The 16,072-nt window shown below is 45.8% G+C and overlaps 1 protein-coding gene across 2 annotated transcripts in view; it reads right to left on the bottom strand.

Annotated features, from left to right (window-relative positions):
• Window positions 1–16,072, bottom strand: part of DRD3 (dopamine receptor D3) — a 44,201-nt gene that overhangs the window by 15,715 nt on the left and 12,414 nt on the right. For both annotated transcript variants that reach the window (XM_075543456.1, XM_075543457.1), the window contains exon 2: window positions 11,810–11,922. In XM_075543456.1, the coding sequence (XP_075399571.1) occupies window positions 11,810–11,922 (113 nt within the window). The remainder of the gene's footprint in view (window positions 1–11,809; window positions 11,923–16,072) is intronic.

Here is a 16,072-nt window from a genome sequence, read left to right as displayed (position 1 = left end):
GGATCATCCTCGGTTTTGCTCACCCACTGCTTTACCCAACACAAGTCCTTTGCAGGGGCTGGTCTTTCCTGACATGTCCAAAGTACATGAGCCAAAGTCTCACCACCTGCCCTTCCAAGGAGCATTCTGGCTGTACTTCCTCCTAGACACATTTGTTTGTTCTTCTAGTAAGTCCACCGTACTTTGGATATTCTTTAGCTATACAATAACTCAAATGCACCAGTTCTTCTATGATCTTCATTACTAATTGTCCAATCTCACATACATAAGATGCTTAAAAATGCCATAGCTTGTTGGGTCAGGTATTTTCAGTCTTTACTCTTTCATACGTGAAAGAGGTCTTGTGCAGCAGACTTTCCCAAGGCAATACGTCATGTGATTTCTTAACTGGTGCTTCCATGAGCATTGGCTGTGGATCCAAGTAAAGTGAAATCCTTGACAACCTCAAACGTTTCTTTATTTATCATGATGTTTTTCATTGGTCCAGTTGTGAGGGTTTGGGTTTTATTTATATTGAGTTGTCATCCACACTGAAGGCTTTGATTTTAATCAGACGATGCCTCAAGTCCTACCTGCTTTTAGTGATCAAAACTGTGTCATTTACATATCACAGGTTGTTGATGACTCTTTCTCCAACCTGATGCCACGAACTTCTCCACATAGTCCATCTTCTTAGATTATTTGCTCAGTTTACCTTAATAAATATGGTGAAAGGATAAAAACAGTGGTGGGATTAAAATAATTTAACAACCAATTCACTTCCCCAATGACCATTTTAAGTATAAAAATGATATACTGTAAGGTAGTTTATTATTTCATATAATTTTAATAAAGGAGGTACATATAACTAGATTATGTTATAAGAAGCTTTAAAATATTCATGAAAAATAAATAATACCTGACAAAAACAATATAACTGTTATTTAATATATTTCCATATTGTGACTTATTGGTGTCCTCACTTGCAATAATTCATTTGTAGCCGAGCATCTGGGTTTGTGATTTATACTTAACCATCTCTTCATTGAAGGAGTAGGATCCAGTTCTTTTAGAGGTAGGCCAACTAGGCCATCGTCATTGTGCTTGATATATTGGACACAGACAACGTCTCCCCTCTGAACCTGTTATGTTCATCCTTGAAAAACCATCTTCCACGTCTGCTGAACTTACAATTGTTCTGACAGTATTTCTGGCTCTTTGAACACTTTCAGGAATTGCATAATTTGCTCATATATTGTGGGAATCTGGGGCGTAACACAAAGCTGAAAGGAAGGGCAGCGTGTCCCTTTCTCTCTTTCTGTTACATATTTGTTTCCTGAAGTAACAAGTGCAAGGGAATAAAAATGTCATATTTCATCAAAAGTAGCATGAGTTTTATGAAATAAATAAATCAGTATTACAAGCTTAGTTCCATCTAACTTTTTATACTTATGGGAGAATTACTACAGATGCTTAGATGATGGTGTTGTGCAGATGAGCATTGAAAAAGAGTAAGGAATGTAAATTTGTAGCTGCTTGGCCACATGGGGTGACTGCCCAGCCACTCACCATAGAGAGAACACTGATAACAAGCGTCGGTTCACAACCGGTTCTTTAAACTCAACAAAAAGTATTGGTTTGCTGAACTCGTGTGAACTGACTGAATCCCCCACTGAATAAACCCCTGAAGCAAATCTTTCTTGACTTGAAACCACACAGATGTCCCCTTGTTCTGTTTGAACAACTGTCTCCCGGTCAATACACAGGTTGTGCATGAGCACGATGAAGTATTCTGCAATTCATTTTCTTCTTAACGTGATCCATAGTTTATTACAGTCTGCACAGTCGGATGACTTTGTGATCAATAAAACACAGTAGATAGCTCTCTGGTATTCTTTGCTTTCATCCAACATCCATCTGATGTCAGCACATCCTCTTCTGAATCCAGTTTGAATTTCTGGCAGCGCCCTGCTAATGCACTACTATGGTTGGTGTTGAATTTCCTTCAGCAACATTTTACTTGCATACGAAAATAATGAGATTATTTGGTCATTTTCACATTCTTTTGGGTCGCCTTTTTTGGGGAATGCCCACAAGTATGGAATTCTTCTGGTCGGTTGGCCAGGTAGCTTTCTTGTAAATTTCTTGGCACAGAAGACTAAGGCTGTCTAGCACTGCATCAGTTATAAGAAATCATTCCCTTGGTATTCCATCCATTCCTGGAGCCTTGTTTTTCACCAGTATACTCAGTACAGCTTGGACTTCTTCCTTCAGTACCATCACCTCTTGGAAAGGTTGAACATTGACCAGTTCCTTTTGGTACGGTGACTCTGTGTATTCCTTCTGTCTTCCTTTGATGTACCTTGCATCATTCAATATTTTGCCATAGAATCCAGCAATAACAAATATTTCACCAAAAAAAATCATTACAGTCGGAAGCTTGAATTTTTCTTTCAGTTCTTCCAGTGGAGAATTGCTGAATGTTGGGGGAGCGGGGGGGGGAGGGGCGAAAATGAGGAGCTGATGCCAGGAGCTTAAGTGGAGAGAAAATGTTTTGAGAATGATGAGGGCAATGAATGTACAAATGTGCTTGACACAATGTATGTATGTATGGATTGTGATAAGAGTTGTATGAGCCCCCAATGAAATGATTTTTTTAAATTGCTGTGTGTGTTTTCTTTTCCTTTGTACTTTCTCACTCCAGATCTTTGCACAATTCATCATAACACGCTGTCTTTCTGTTCATCTCTTTCACTTTGCCATTTCCAACATTTGCTTTAGGTACTCTCCATTCAAGAGTGAATTTCATGACCTCAATTCTACCTTACAAATCGGATTAGACCAGAGCATGCACACTGCTACAGATAATACAGGGAATCCAGGATAGATAAATCCCTCAGGGCCAACGAGAGTAGAGATACCAGGAGGATAAGGGGAAGGTGGGGGGAGCAAGGGTAACTTGATCACAGAATCAACATATAACCCCCTCCCAGGGGAACGAACAACAGTAAAGTGGGTGAAGGGCGACAGAGGATGATGTAAGATATGAAAATAATACTCTATAACTTATCAAGGGCTCATGAGGGAGGGAGGACAGGGGAGGGGAGAAATGAGGAGCTGATCTTAAGGGCTCAAGTAAGAAACATGTTTTGCAAATGATGATAGCAGCATACGTACAAATGTGCTTGACACAGTGGATGAATGTATGGATTGTGATGAGCGACGAGGAACCCCCAATAAAAGTATTTAATAAAAAACAAAGAAAGAAATACAGATACATAGGAGGAAAAAAAAAGAGTGAATTTCAGAGGTCTTCCAACATCCCTTTTGGTCGTCCCCCTCCCCCATCTTCGTAATGGCCTTTTGCCATCTTCATGTATAATGAATATTCTGATGGTCATTCCTCAAATTCTCTGATATTCTGTGGTTCGCATTCAAGACATCAAATTTGTTCTTTAGATGCTTTCTAAATTCATGTGGAGTATACTCAAGGTCATATTTTGACTCTGGTGGACTTGTTTTAATTTTCTTTAGCTTCAACTTGAACTTGCATAGGAGCAATTGATGGTCCATTTCCCCATCTATCCCTGGCCTTGTCCAACTCAATTCTATGTGTTCTCTCTGGTGAGGTCCATTCTAACGAGGATTATACACAACAAGGGATAGTCACTGTTGATGTTGTTGAAAAAATATATTTGCCATTAAAAATTTGCTGGTCTTACAAAATGTTGTCACCCAATTCCATCACCAAGGCCATTTTCCAACTACTGCTTCCTTCCTCTTTGTTTCAAACTTTCTCATTCCAGTCACCAGTTATCAAGGTGTCTTGATTGTATGCTTGATCAATTTCACACTGAAGACATTGTTAGAATTCTTCCATTTCTTCCACACTAGCTATATTGGTGGGTGCACATATTTGTCTAATAATTGTATCAACTGGACTTTCCTGAGGGTGGAAGGATATTATCCTGTCACAGAGAGCATTGTACTTCAAGATGGATCTTGAATGGTTCTTTTTCATGATGAATGCAAGGTAGTTTCTCTTGGGTTTGTCATTCCAGGCAGAGTAAACCATAACTAGATCTACACCTTTTTATTTTCTCAGTATCTAGGCACCCTGGAGAGCCGGTTCAGAACAGGAGCCTCATTTACCCTTCCGTGCACCTTAAGGTTTGAGGCTGAGGATGGGAAGCGCAGACCCTGGCTGGCAAGCTTGGCGCAATCCTCCACAAATGCTCTCCCTTTGTCTGCTCCGGTGCACCAGCACATCTCTCTTAGCTGCCTCTTGTGTTTCTAGCTTCAGAGCATTAACATTTGAATTCTGAAAAGATCAGCGTAAAGTCATCTGTGAATGCGAAGGGGAAGGGCTCAGAACATTGGGACTTGAATTTGGAAGCGTGGTGCATAACAGAGGCTTCTTCTTTCTCAAAAGGGAGAAATGGAGGTGATTACTAGTTAAAAAGGTCAAATGAAGATACCACCCACAACCTCCAGGGAGGGCTGGCCTTCCTCCTGAAGCACACAGATTCCAGCCCCTCTTGGGAATCCCTTATGACATAGCAGGGCAAGGATCACTGGTGGTCCCATCCCCCCCCCCCCATGCCACCCCCCCCCCCTCTGTCCTGGTCCCTAAGACAACTTGTAGAGGTAAGTGCCTTGTAGAAGAACTCTTCTGGGATTCAATCCCCTGGGGTCCTATCATTGTCAATAGGGAGCTGAGGGTTAAGAAGCAAGCTGTGATTCACACAGAGATCAAGAGATCAAGGCCTTCCATTTGCATAACGTCCTTTGATGTCAAAGAACCCCATCTCTCTGTGCCTTTAGTAGTGTGTTGCCAAGTGGCCCCAAAGCCATGGTGAGATCAGTACTAATTTGTAACATCTGCCACCACATTTGGCACCACTCCCATCATGACCCTACCCTCCCAGAATTAAAAAAAAATCCTAAAATGTTGCCAGTCAGCATTTGAATGTTACATGCTTCCTTAGATATCCTTTCCATGTCTGGCCACTACCAGAGGCTGTCATGTGCTCAGTGCGGTCATTAACGTCCAGCAGGGGAAGGAGGACGCAGAGACATGGCGGTTAGTGAGGAACCCACTGGAAGTTGTCCCAGAGCCAGATCTCCAAGCTTCGCGACCAGAGTCCTTGCTGCGTGCTCTGCTTCCCCCCAAGCACACTGACAGCCTCTGAGGCCTCTGGGGGACAAGAGTTTCCATGGGGAAGGTGGTTTCCGAGATCAGCCTGGAGTTTCTCCAGTCAGCTTCCTTCTAGTCATTGCTTCAGGGATTCCTGGTTCAAGAGACCGACTCCCAGGCCATGGCGTTGAACATGTTGATTAAGTGCTTCTCCCTGGACATATCAATACAGTATCTCTGAAGGGGAGTCCAGGATATGTTTTTAATAAAATAAAACAGATTTGGTGAATAGTCTGCACACAGGGCATGTTCTATGTCAGAGACTGCTGTGAATTTGCGGGAGACATGAGACAAGAGCCTACCCACACCACTATTAAATGGAAGGTTCCCCGCTTATTTTTGGGAACACGATTAGACGTTTAGAACAGAGGAGACACCCCAAGTCAGTCCCAGTGTTTTGCTGTGAGGAAGCTTGTGACAGGTGACTGAGATGTTGAGACTGTTCCAGAATTAGCCATCGGAGGGCACCCGAATGCAGCAAGAGGGCTGCCAGCTTGTGTGGGGTGAGAAGTTCACAGTTCACCTAGGGGCTTTGTGGGCCTGTGGAGAGGGGGGTAGGGGAGGGCCCCCCTCCTTCCTGGAGCCCTGCAGGGACCCTAAATTCCCACCCTGGTAAATGACTTAGCTTCCAGTTTCCTCTAGAAGTGACCGCTGATGACCACAGGCTCACAGCTACATCAATGCATCCTGGAGGGCAGGGCTGGGCTTGGGTGGAGAGGCATGGTCCAGCGCCCTCTCTGGACTTCTGGCCCTGGGTGTTCACTGGGGCATTCCAGGGTCTAAGCCTGTCTCCAGGGTACACTGCACTGCTCTACCACCCCAATGTGAGAGCCCCGCTCCTCCCTCTGGGTTTGAACGCCTAGCTCCTGAGCCCTTTCTTGTGTCAATTACTCCACTGATCTGAAGGCTGTCAGTGTTTCCAGGGGTGAAGTTTTGGGGCTTTAGAAGCTACAGAATAGGGTCTAGATCCCAGCTCTGTTGTGTGGGTGTAGGCCAGTGATTGAACTTTTCTTAGATTCGATTTTCTCATGTGCACAATCGCCCCAAACCTCTTGTTGAGTCAAGTCCACTTTGTAGTGACCCTATGACAAAATAGAACTGCCCATGGGCTTCTAAGACTGTCAACTCGAGGACAGCAGAATGGCGCAACTTTCTCCCAAGTCATGGTGGATGGGTTTGAACTGCCAACCATTCGGTTACAGCCAAGTACATTAACCGTGGCACCACCTCAGCTTCTGATCTGCACAATAGGGATAGTGATTCCAGCCAGACAGAGTGAACGAGTTTCCTGCAGAGCTTTGAGCACAAAGTCAATGTTCAAAGCCCACTACTATTACTAGGTGAGCTTCAGTGGTCTGTGGTCCATGGGTTTGTGGATGCCGCCTTCTCATTTCTAATGATCGGGGAGCATTCGATTTATTTATCAAGTCAACACATACACACAGCACTTTGCATGTGTCAGGCACTGTTCAAAGTGGTTTGCACATATTAATTCATTTGATTTCATAATAACCCTTTGAAGTCGTTTCTATTAATCTCCACTTAATAGATAACGAGGGCCTAAGATGTTAATTGACTTGGCCAAGGTCACATTGTGGCTAAATTGTGAAGCCAGGATCAAAGGCAGGCAGTCTGGCTCCAGAGCTAGGGGTCCCTGTATAGGACCCCTACCTCAGCCCCTCTGCAAAGGCAGTATGTTGCATTAGATAAGGCCTGGTCAATTCTTACTCTGAACCTACCAGCTTTGGGAAGTTGGCAAGTCATATATATATATATATATATCCTAGCCCCCGAATTTTTATGTGTAAAGTGGGGGTAATGCACCGATCTTGCAGGGTGGTTGTGGGGATTAGCGATCAAGAGTCAAAAGCTCTTTAATATTTGACACGTTAAGCAAACATACACCAAACCCACTGCCATCCGAGTTGATTCAGATTCCTAGCAGTCCTGTAGGACAAAGTAGCACTGCTCCCTGGTGTTTCCAAGGTTGTCCTTAAGGGAGGACAGAGCCCCATCTTTCTCCCGATGAATGGCTGGTGAATTCACCCTCCTAAATTTACAGTTGGCAGCTCAACTCATAATCCGGAAGGCCACTAGGCTCCTGTGCTTGGCACATAGTACATGCTAAATAAATGGTTGTTACTGGGTCACTCAATGATGTTGACCCTGTGCGCCACATAAGGAAATGTTGCCCAATGCGATCTACTGGGTTTTCATTGGCTGGCTTTTGGGACTAGATGGTCAAATCTTTCTTCCTAGTCTATTTTCGTCTGTTGAAGCCTGTCCGGCAACACCCACGCCTTCAATGACAGAGGAATGAGGTAGATGGACCAGGAATCCAACCTGGGGTTCCCAGGGAAGGTGAGACGTCTACCCATGAACCACTAACCATCTCATGAATGGGAACTATTTTCATTGTTATGTCTGGAATCATGCAAGTTAGGATTAGGGAATTCTAAACGGGGAATGTATCTAGTTTACTTCGAACTCTAGAGAGGTAGGTAGTCAGAGATTTCTCCTGGGGGCGCCACACCCAGTTCCACTCAATGAAAGGGCCATTCGTTGTAATAGAATCCTGTTCAGGGAGTCAGCCGCTCAGGTTCAAGTCCCCGTCCTGTGCTAGGAGGTGAAATCCCAGAGAGGGATGCTCACATTGCTAAGCGACACAACCCCCCACCCCACCCCACCCAGAAAACACTGACTCCATGGCAGCAGACGGGTGTGACACTGCAGCCACTGTGCCACTATGGTTCCCTTGCTAGGCAAAGAGAAAGGAAATTCAGATGTTTTCCTGCGTCTCCCGCCCCACCCCACCCCCCAAGTCCCCGTGGCTTATCACTCTACTGGAAGTCTCAGCACCACAACCTAGGAAGAGAGAGTATTCGCTGGAGGGGGGGACCTTGAAGAGGTCCCCTCCTTAGGAAGCCGGCGGCATGGAAGGAGAAAGCAGCTGGCCTGGGTGGGAGGGCTGCCTCGGTCTCCCCACCGGGGTTTAATGAGCCCCAGAGCTCTGTGTGGCCACTTCTCACCACCTTTTATTTGGTCAGACAGGGGGCTCAATACATCTTTAGTTCCGTGGACTCCCCGCGCGGGAGCTGCTGAAGGAGAAAGCTTTTTTGCAAATGATTGGAAAGCCCTTTGCAAATATAAAGTGCTTATTTAGATGCAAACTGAAAATCCAAGGTGCCTGTGACTCATCTGGTCCCTATTGTGCTCGCTGCAAAGACGGAGGCTGCCTGTGTGATGGGTGCCATTGGAGAGCCACTTAAAGAACTCCCTGGTGAATGAATTTGGTTGCATTATTCCTGGCTCCTCGTGGGGGGCGGGCTCCCATTCCCACCGCTCAGAGCTGGTCCTCCTGCTCTGACTGCCCGGCCCTCTCCCGGAGGTAGTTCAGATGCAGGATGCACTCCCAGGGGGGGGTGGGGGAGCTGGCCTGTGGCGGAGGCCAGGAGCTAAGGGGGGTGGAGGACTTCCTACTCTGCTTTGAAAAAAAAAAGAAAAGAAAAGATGGCATTCTAGCACCCAGAGCGATGCCTAAGAATCTCATGACAATAGTCTCCCTTGCTTTCAAAAGCCCTTTAACAGACACCCCGCCCCCCCCCCCCACACACACACTATGGTCCTCCCCACCCCGTTCCTGCAAACCAGGGCTTCACAACCCCAAAGTGCTGAATCCATTTGGTCAAGTTTGTCAAACCGGTTACTGGCATTGTGTGAACACCAAAGGTTTGCATGAATGATCGCATCTTTAATGAATCCACTGCTGTTTGGCATCACAAGAACAGAACTGGATGCCTAAGGTATTGTAAACTGCTGTGAGAGATCCCGGAGACAGCTTGCCCGAGGGTTATTTCCATTGCTGGAATGGGGTGGGGACTCTCTTTTGAGGTCTGGCAAGGATTGGCTCATAGGGAAATACAAGTCAACGGGGCAACCACCACAGCATGGTAGGCATGACTTGTCCCTCCACTGTTCAGTTAGAGGAGTGCTAGGCATTCTGGGAATTTTCCTACTTGAGAGAGAACCCAATTCCAGGTTTTCCCAAGGTTAGTTGTCTCTGAAGGGGTGAACGTTGCAGCAAAATGGTGCTCTTGTGTAATTTAGAAAAAGGGACCCCTCTCCCCGCTGGGCTGGAAAATTGCAAAATGCCATGTTCTCTAGGCTGGCTCCAGGATTCACAAGGGATGTACTGGCTGATCTCAGTTCCCACATCCTTGGACTGCTTCCTACCCCATGTGGACGGAAACATGTGGGAAAAGGGGTCAAGCACACAATCAACAGGGTGGGGAGCAGGGAGAGAACCAGGGGAGCTGGGAGGAGGCTGCCCCAGTTCCTCTCCTAGAAGCTCCCTGTAATTACAGCTTGACTCTCTTTCCCTCCAAGACGGACTTCTTGAAGATGCACGAACACTGGCTGATCGGAGGCAGTGACCACTGAGTTTAGTCTGCCTTGTTTAAGGCTCTGTCAGAGACGCAGCAGGGGATACTGATAGGTGATGGTGAAACAGACCAGACACTGTCCCCTACGTTCGTAATTCAGCTATTCCCAACAAACTGCAGGCGATGGCCGGAAATCACATAAAAGGCTTGGAGGCGAATAAGGGAGTTGTGTTCTCAGAGAACAGAACATGTTATGTGAACTCTCTCCTCACCCCTTCACTTTTCAACAGCTTTGTGGAAATATAATCCACATCCCGCACAATTCACCTTTTAAAATAGGCAATTACCAGTGAATTATACGTTAGCATATGTACAAAGTTATATAATGATTTAGTGTATTTTCAGGAAATTTAGTATAGTTACAGAGTTATGCAATCATATAGATGCCTTACTTACATTTTTAAGCATAAATAGTATCAGTATTAGTTCCAACATTTTGGATGTGTTCCCTAAATTTTCCTTCTTCACTTCCTTCAAGGAATATAAATGGAAGGATCTTTCAGTTGACTGACTGGCTCACAGTATCAGCATAGGGAGGTGTCCATTCTTTGGTTGCTATTAAGTGCCACGGAGTTGATTCTAGTACATACCAGGCCCAGTTGACTGAGTGGAACTGCCCCATCGAGTTATCTTTAAGGGAGCTGATCCTTAGGACTTTCTTCACAGAACTGCTGTGTATAGATTTGAACCACCAACCTGTAAGTTAGCAGCTTAGCACTTCACCATTGCCCCACTAGGATTCCTATTCTTTGGCTATTGTTCAGAATTCTCCATGAGGTCATGAAAGGACGTTTCCAGGTGTCATGCAGAAGGCACTGCGCTGAGCCCTGTGAGGCTGAGCTAGAGTGAGGGCAGCGGGTTCACACTCTCCTAGGTGGATGGAGCTGGGAGCGCCCGAAGGCAGGGGTTGGGCAAGGTCCAAACCCATCAGCCACTTTCAGTAAAAAGAGAAGGCTGTCTGCTCCAGTAAAGATTTGCAGTCTCAGAGTCCCCCCACCTGGGGTCACTGTGAGTTGAAATCAACTCACTGACAGTAAAGTTGGCCAGTGAATTTAGGTGAAAGAAGTGAGGTCAAAATCGGAGAAATCTACTCCAGCAACCGAAAAGGCATCTACACACCATACAATTCCTGACTTGTTTCCTTCACCCCGAGAAAAACAGAAAGATCAGTCTACCTTTCTCAAGTTGCCTTTCTCCCCCGTGCACTTCCCTCCCTCCTCGTTCTTTGCAAATGCTCTCTTGCTTCTTTCTCAGTCTCTCTGCTCCCTGCCCTACCCCCAAAGAAACCCCCCACAACAGCAGGAACAGTTCCTCTCTTAGCGCCCCTGCTGAACGCGCTCCCACCATCTGCTCACTTCTTGTCCTTCGCCTCCTACCTCTTTCCTCCCAATTACTGTGTTTTCCCAAAAGTAAGACATCCCCTGAAAATAAGACCTGCTTAGAGTTTTGCCTCTCTGAACTATAAAGCATCCCCGAAAATAAGACCTCCCCGCACATAAGGCCTCCCTGATAATAAGCCCCCCCTCCCCCAAAGCTATCGTAGCTCTGGATTGTAGTGGCAGGCGCCACTGCTAGCAGACAGGAAGAGCGAGTAAATGTACCATAGATTGTTGTACATGGAAATAATGGTAGTAACAAGAAATTCTTGATACTGTAGGATTCAGTTTGTCCGGTTATGCTGGTTTGTGATGACAACTACTACCGTATCGTATACAGGTAATACATTTCCTTTTTTGTTTTTCGACAATAAATGTGTACCACCATATTCTTCTTCATGGAAAAATAAGATATCCCCTGAAAATAAGACCGAGTGCATCTTTGGGAGCAAAATTTAATATAAGACACTGTCTTATTTTCAGGGAAACAGGGTAGAAATCAGAAAAGCCCCAGGGCAGGGTGAAAAGTAAAATCAGAATCCACTTTCAGGAGCAGGGGCAGAAGAAAGTGGAGGAAAGTTTATAGGATAGTTATTTCTCTTTAACCATAGGGCTTTGTTTCATCCACAAAACAGAGTCTCAGAGAAAATGAGAGGAAAATGCCTCACAAGGAAGGCCGCACAGGTTCCACCTGCCCGTGACCTCAGTGCCCTCCAAGGCAGCCTGTGGCTCCTAGACAAGGAAGGCAACTTCCTCAGACTGGTTCCCTCCTGCCCGCTTGCGGCTCTTCTCTGGAATGGGAATCGCAGCCCTACCTGTCAATGCTGATGGCACACAGGTTGAGGATGCTGGCAGTGCACATCATGACGTCCAGAGTGACAAAAACATCGCAGCAAACTCGGCTGAAGTTCCAGACTCCACCTGTTACCTGGGCGTCAGAGACAAGGATGTCAGTGTTTCCTTCCAGCAAAGGAACAGCAATTTAATCAACTCAATGGCCTCCTGGCACAGATGCTGAAAGGCCTTCTCAGTGGTTGGTGGCGTCATTACCACACGGTGGGCAGGCATTGAGGGAGTGCCAGGCTGCCCAAGATGAGACCGTTAGGACATTAATACTGGAAAGGATCGTGGCAATCTATTCGTGTTTCCCTAAGTGTGGTTCACGGTCAGGTGATTGTGAAAGATTGCCGAACCCTTCCCTAGCCCTACTGAGTCAAAATCTCTAGAGCTGGGCTCATGAATCTTCATTTTAAAATAAACACCCCCAGTCACAGCAAGGTTTGAGAAACCAGGCGGCGACTAATGCTGGCCGTGGTTAAGTGATATGCCCGTAGAGACACAGCTGGTAGTCAAAGAGCTGGGATGCCTGCCAGATGTGTGAGTTGTGCCAATATGCTACTAGGAAGCCCTCCACCCAGCAGAGAGCTCACCATGTACCCAGGAAATAAACCGAGAGCATTTTTTTTAAAACAAAACTTACCTCCAGGAAGAAAATAGATCTGGCTCCTGGGTTTAAAGCTTGGAAGCACCTGGCAACAACATCTTTAAGATTTTGTGTAAAATAGGTCTATGCCAATATGCCTGTCTTGAACACCCTTGCCCAATCACCAGACAGTCCGGGCAAAGACTCAGCCCAGGGAACTGGAAAGAACACACACCGAATTGGTGAGGGTGAGCCCAACTTCAAGCATTTGCACACGTTCTGAGCTCTCTCGTTTGCCCTTGCTCAACAGGCAGGACTTTAGGAAATTTCCTTTATAATCTCTTGAGCTGCCGTGGAATTCGTTATCCACTCCTGGTGACTCCACGCGCGGTGCTGCCTGATGCTGTGCCTTGTCCAGGCTCTGCCGCCGTGGTCCTTAGGGTTTTCCATGACTGAGCTTCAGAAGGAGCTCACTTGGCCCTTCTTCCTAGTTCACCTGAGTTTGGAAGCTCTGTGGAAACATTCGGCATCTTGAACCCATTGCCCTCCAGTTGGTTCCGACTCAGAGTGTGACCCCATATGTTTTAGTCTGGGTACTTTAGAGAAACAAGCCCACAGACACTCAAGATTAAGAGAGAGTTTTATATAAAGGTTAAGTGCACATCAAGGAAACATCCCAACCCAGTGCTGCCCAAGCCCACAAGTCCAACATTGACACATATGTCCGACACTAATCCACAAAATCCTCCTCCATCTCACAAAACACATACTATAACACTGACTGAAGGAGGAATGCCGAGTCAGTGAGCGTGTAAGCATCTCCGCCCTGGCAGGGGTCTCCACACGGCTGCCCCAGCACCCTGGGCTGCATCAGGGTAGGCCCATGCAGCTTCTCCTTGGAGATGTCTTGCAGGAAGTGAGCCTTGCCAGCGGAAGCAGGAAACTGGCTAAGGCAGCTGTACGCTTGTCTGGCCATCACAAAGCAAGACATGAGAACTCAAAGGTGAGGCTCACTGAACCTTTTATCCCGCCACCTTTCAATTAACTCCACATGTGTTTATCGGCCAGGTTGGCACAATAAGCAAATGGCCTCACCATAGGACAGAGTTGAACTGCTCCACAGGATTCCCAAGGCTGTTGTTTTGATGGAAACCGACAGCCACATGTTCTTCTGAAAGCAGCAGGTAGGTTTAAGCAGTGTTTATACACGAGGTATAGCCAAGGTCTCTCAACTTGGAAGGTGAGAAATTTCCCCTTAACCCACCAAGGCCTCATCATTTCAAGTCTAGCCTATTTTTACTTAACTTTCTTTTTCTTTTACACAATTGAGTTGAACCCAGGAGATGGGTTAGGAAGATGGTCACTAGCAAAATAACCCCACATGCCATTCTTGAGTTGGGGAGCATTTCTGCAATAAATGTTTGCCAGTTACCACTTGTGGGGCTGTCATTTGGGGGAGAACTCTTTGAAGTGGGATGCCCTTGGGGGTAGCTGGATCTCTCATGATACTGCTATTATTATGGCTTAATAAGGTCTCTTAAACGACTACTTAAGAGATAGGGATGGTTGAAAAAAAAAGGCATTGTTGCTTCTGATATAGAATTTCAAAGGGAAAAAACCAGATATAACTCAAATGATTGTGCATGACAATGGTGCTGTTCTTCTGTTTAGCATCTCATCTAAGAATCGTGTGTATGACCAGCCTGAGTTCATGGCTCTTTCCAACTTTGTCCTATTACAGTAAGGCCCTAAGAGCAATCTGCACTTTCCCATATAATTTCTTCCCATTGGCTTTATTTTCACTCGCCTATTTTATCTGGTATTTAGGATTTTTTTTCTTCCTCTTCTTTCAGAAACCAAAGATACTTTGACCAAAGATATTTAGATTAAAAGCAAAACCAAAAAAATTGAAACTAATGATAAAGTCATTGCATAAAGAAGCAAATATGAATTTATAGCAATTCTATGAAGGAAAAACAAATTAAAGGGAGATGAAAGGATTCTGAGCTCAAATGATAATAAGCACAATGATTTAAGGGGGGCAGGAGAATTAAAAAATGGATTTCCTTATTGCAAAGGACAAGTGCATGCTAGAGAGGCTTCTTGAAAAAGCTAGATTTTGTACCCTAAATCTCAGTTTAACATTGTGTCTGTGATAAAGTGGATGTCTTAAAAAAATCTTTTTGCATCACTGTGAGTTTGTGTTCGTGAGTGGGTTTTGAGATGGCTGTAAGAGCAAACTGCACTTCTTGCTGGACGTTCACTCATTCATTCATTCGTAACACAAGTACCTGTGAAGTCCTTAATTCTTGGTAGAAAAAAGGTAGATGATGTGTTTTAAGAGATTTTTAAAAATAAATGTCCTACGGCCTTGTCCTTGAAACACTGCAGCATTACTGGGGAAACAAGGCAGTCTTGAATAAAGTAACAAGATGATTGTGGGATACTTGCCACGCTCATGCAAGCTAATATTTACAGACAACTCACTTCACATAGGTCACTGAAACCCAAGGCTCATTCCAGGAATTCCTGGGGGTGGGAGATTATGATTATTTTAACTGTCTGTGCCCATAGGGGTCTGAGGATGAAGCATCGCTTATTTTACAGACACTTAGAAGTGACTGTTCCTTACTCAACTCGATGGGAACAGAGGCTTTTGCCTCCTCATTGCTGTGCCCCAGGCTGCTACAGAAGTGCTCAGCTTGCGGATAGATTCTGAAAGAATCAATGGTCTGTGCCAGGCTCTTTATTAATATCAATAAATAAAAACGTCAATGACATCTAGTCAATTCTGACTCACAGCCACCCTCTGGGGCAGAGTTGAACTGCCCCCCGGGGGGCTCGGAGACTATCTATCTTGATGAGAGCACAAAGCCTCAGCTTTCTCCCATGGAGAGGCTAACAGGTTTGAACTGCTCCTTAGTGGTTGGACCCCAAAACTGAACCCATGACACCACCAGGGCTCCGAATACTAAGAGCTACCATTCATTGAATTCTTATGAAGTGCCTCACTGAATTATGGTGCTGGTGAAGAATATTAAGTCTCAGAGCCTGCCAACAGAAGACGCAGTTTGGTCTTGGAAGAAGTACAGCCAGTATGCTTCTTAGAATCAAGGATGGCGAGACTTCATCTCAGGGACTTTGGCCAGGTTATTGGGAGAGACAGGCCCCTGGGGAAGGATGTCATGCTTGGCGAAGTATCGGCGCAGCGGGAACGAGGAAGCCCCGTGATGAGATGGATGGACCCCTTGGCTGTACTAAGGGGCTCACACTGATGGGCCATTGTGAGGATGGCGCAGGAGTCGGCAGGGCTGCATTCTGTTGAGCTCAGGGAAGCGATGAGTTGGAGCTAACTGGAGGACGCCCGCCACCAACCACAATGGAGTGCGCTGCAGCGCACTTTACAGACCTGCGTTCTGCTGCCTGTTATGAGCCGACGAGAGAGATGACCCTTCGTATCTTAACTGGCGCCGAGAAACTCCAGCTTAGAGATACTGAACACCTTGCCAATGGTCACACAGTTAGCAGAGGCTGAGCTGATATTGGCGGGGAGGTTGTCAAGTGCCGGGAACTACAGTGAAGTGCTTATCCTGGAGGGGAGGCGATGGGAAAATGGAGGAAGGGAGGGGACATAGGGGAAGGGAGACCATATGCT

Source organism: Tenrec ecaudatus, chromosome 2 (genome assembly GCF_050624435.1).
Source record: "Tenrec ecaudatus isolate mTenEca1 chromosome 2, mTenEca1.hap1, whole genome shotgun sequence".
NCBI classification, from domain to species: Eukaryota; Metazoa; Chordata; class Mammalia; order Afrosoricida; family Tenrecidae; genus Tenrec; species Tenrec ecaudatus.
This window is presented reverse-complemented; position numbering and strand designations above follow the sequence as displayed.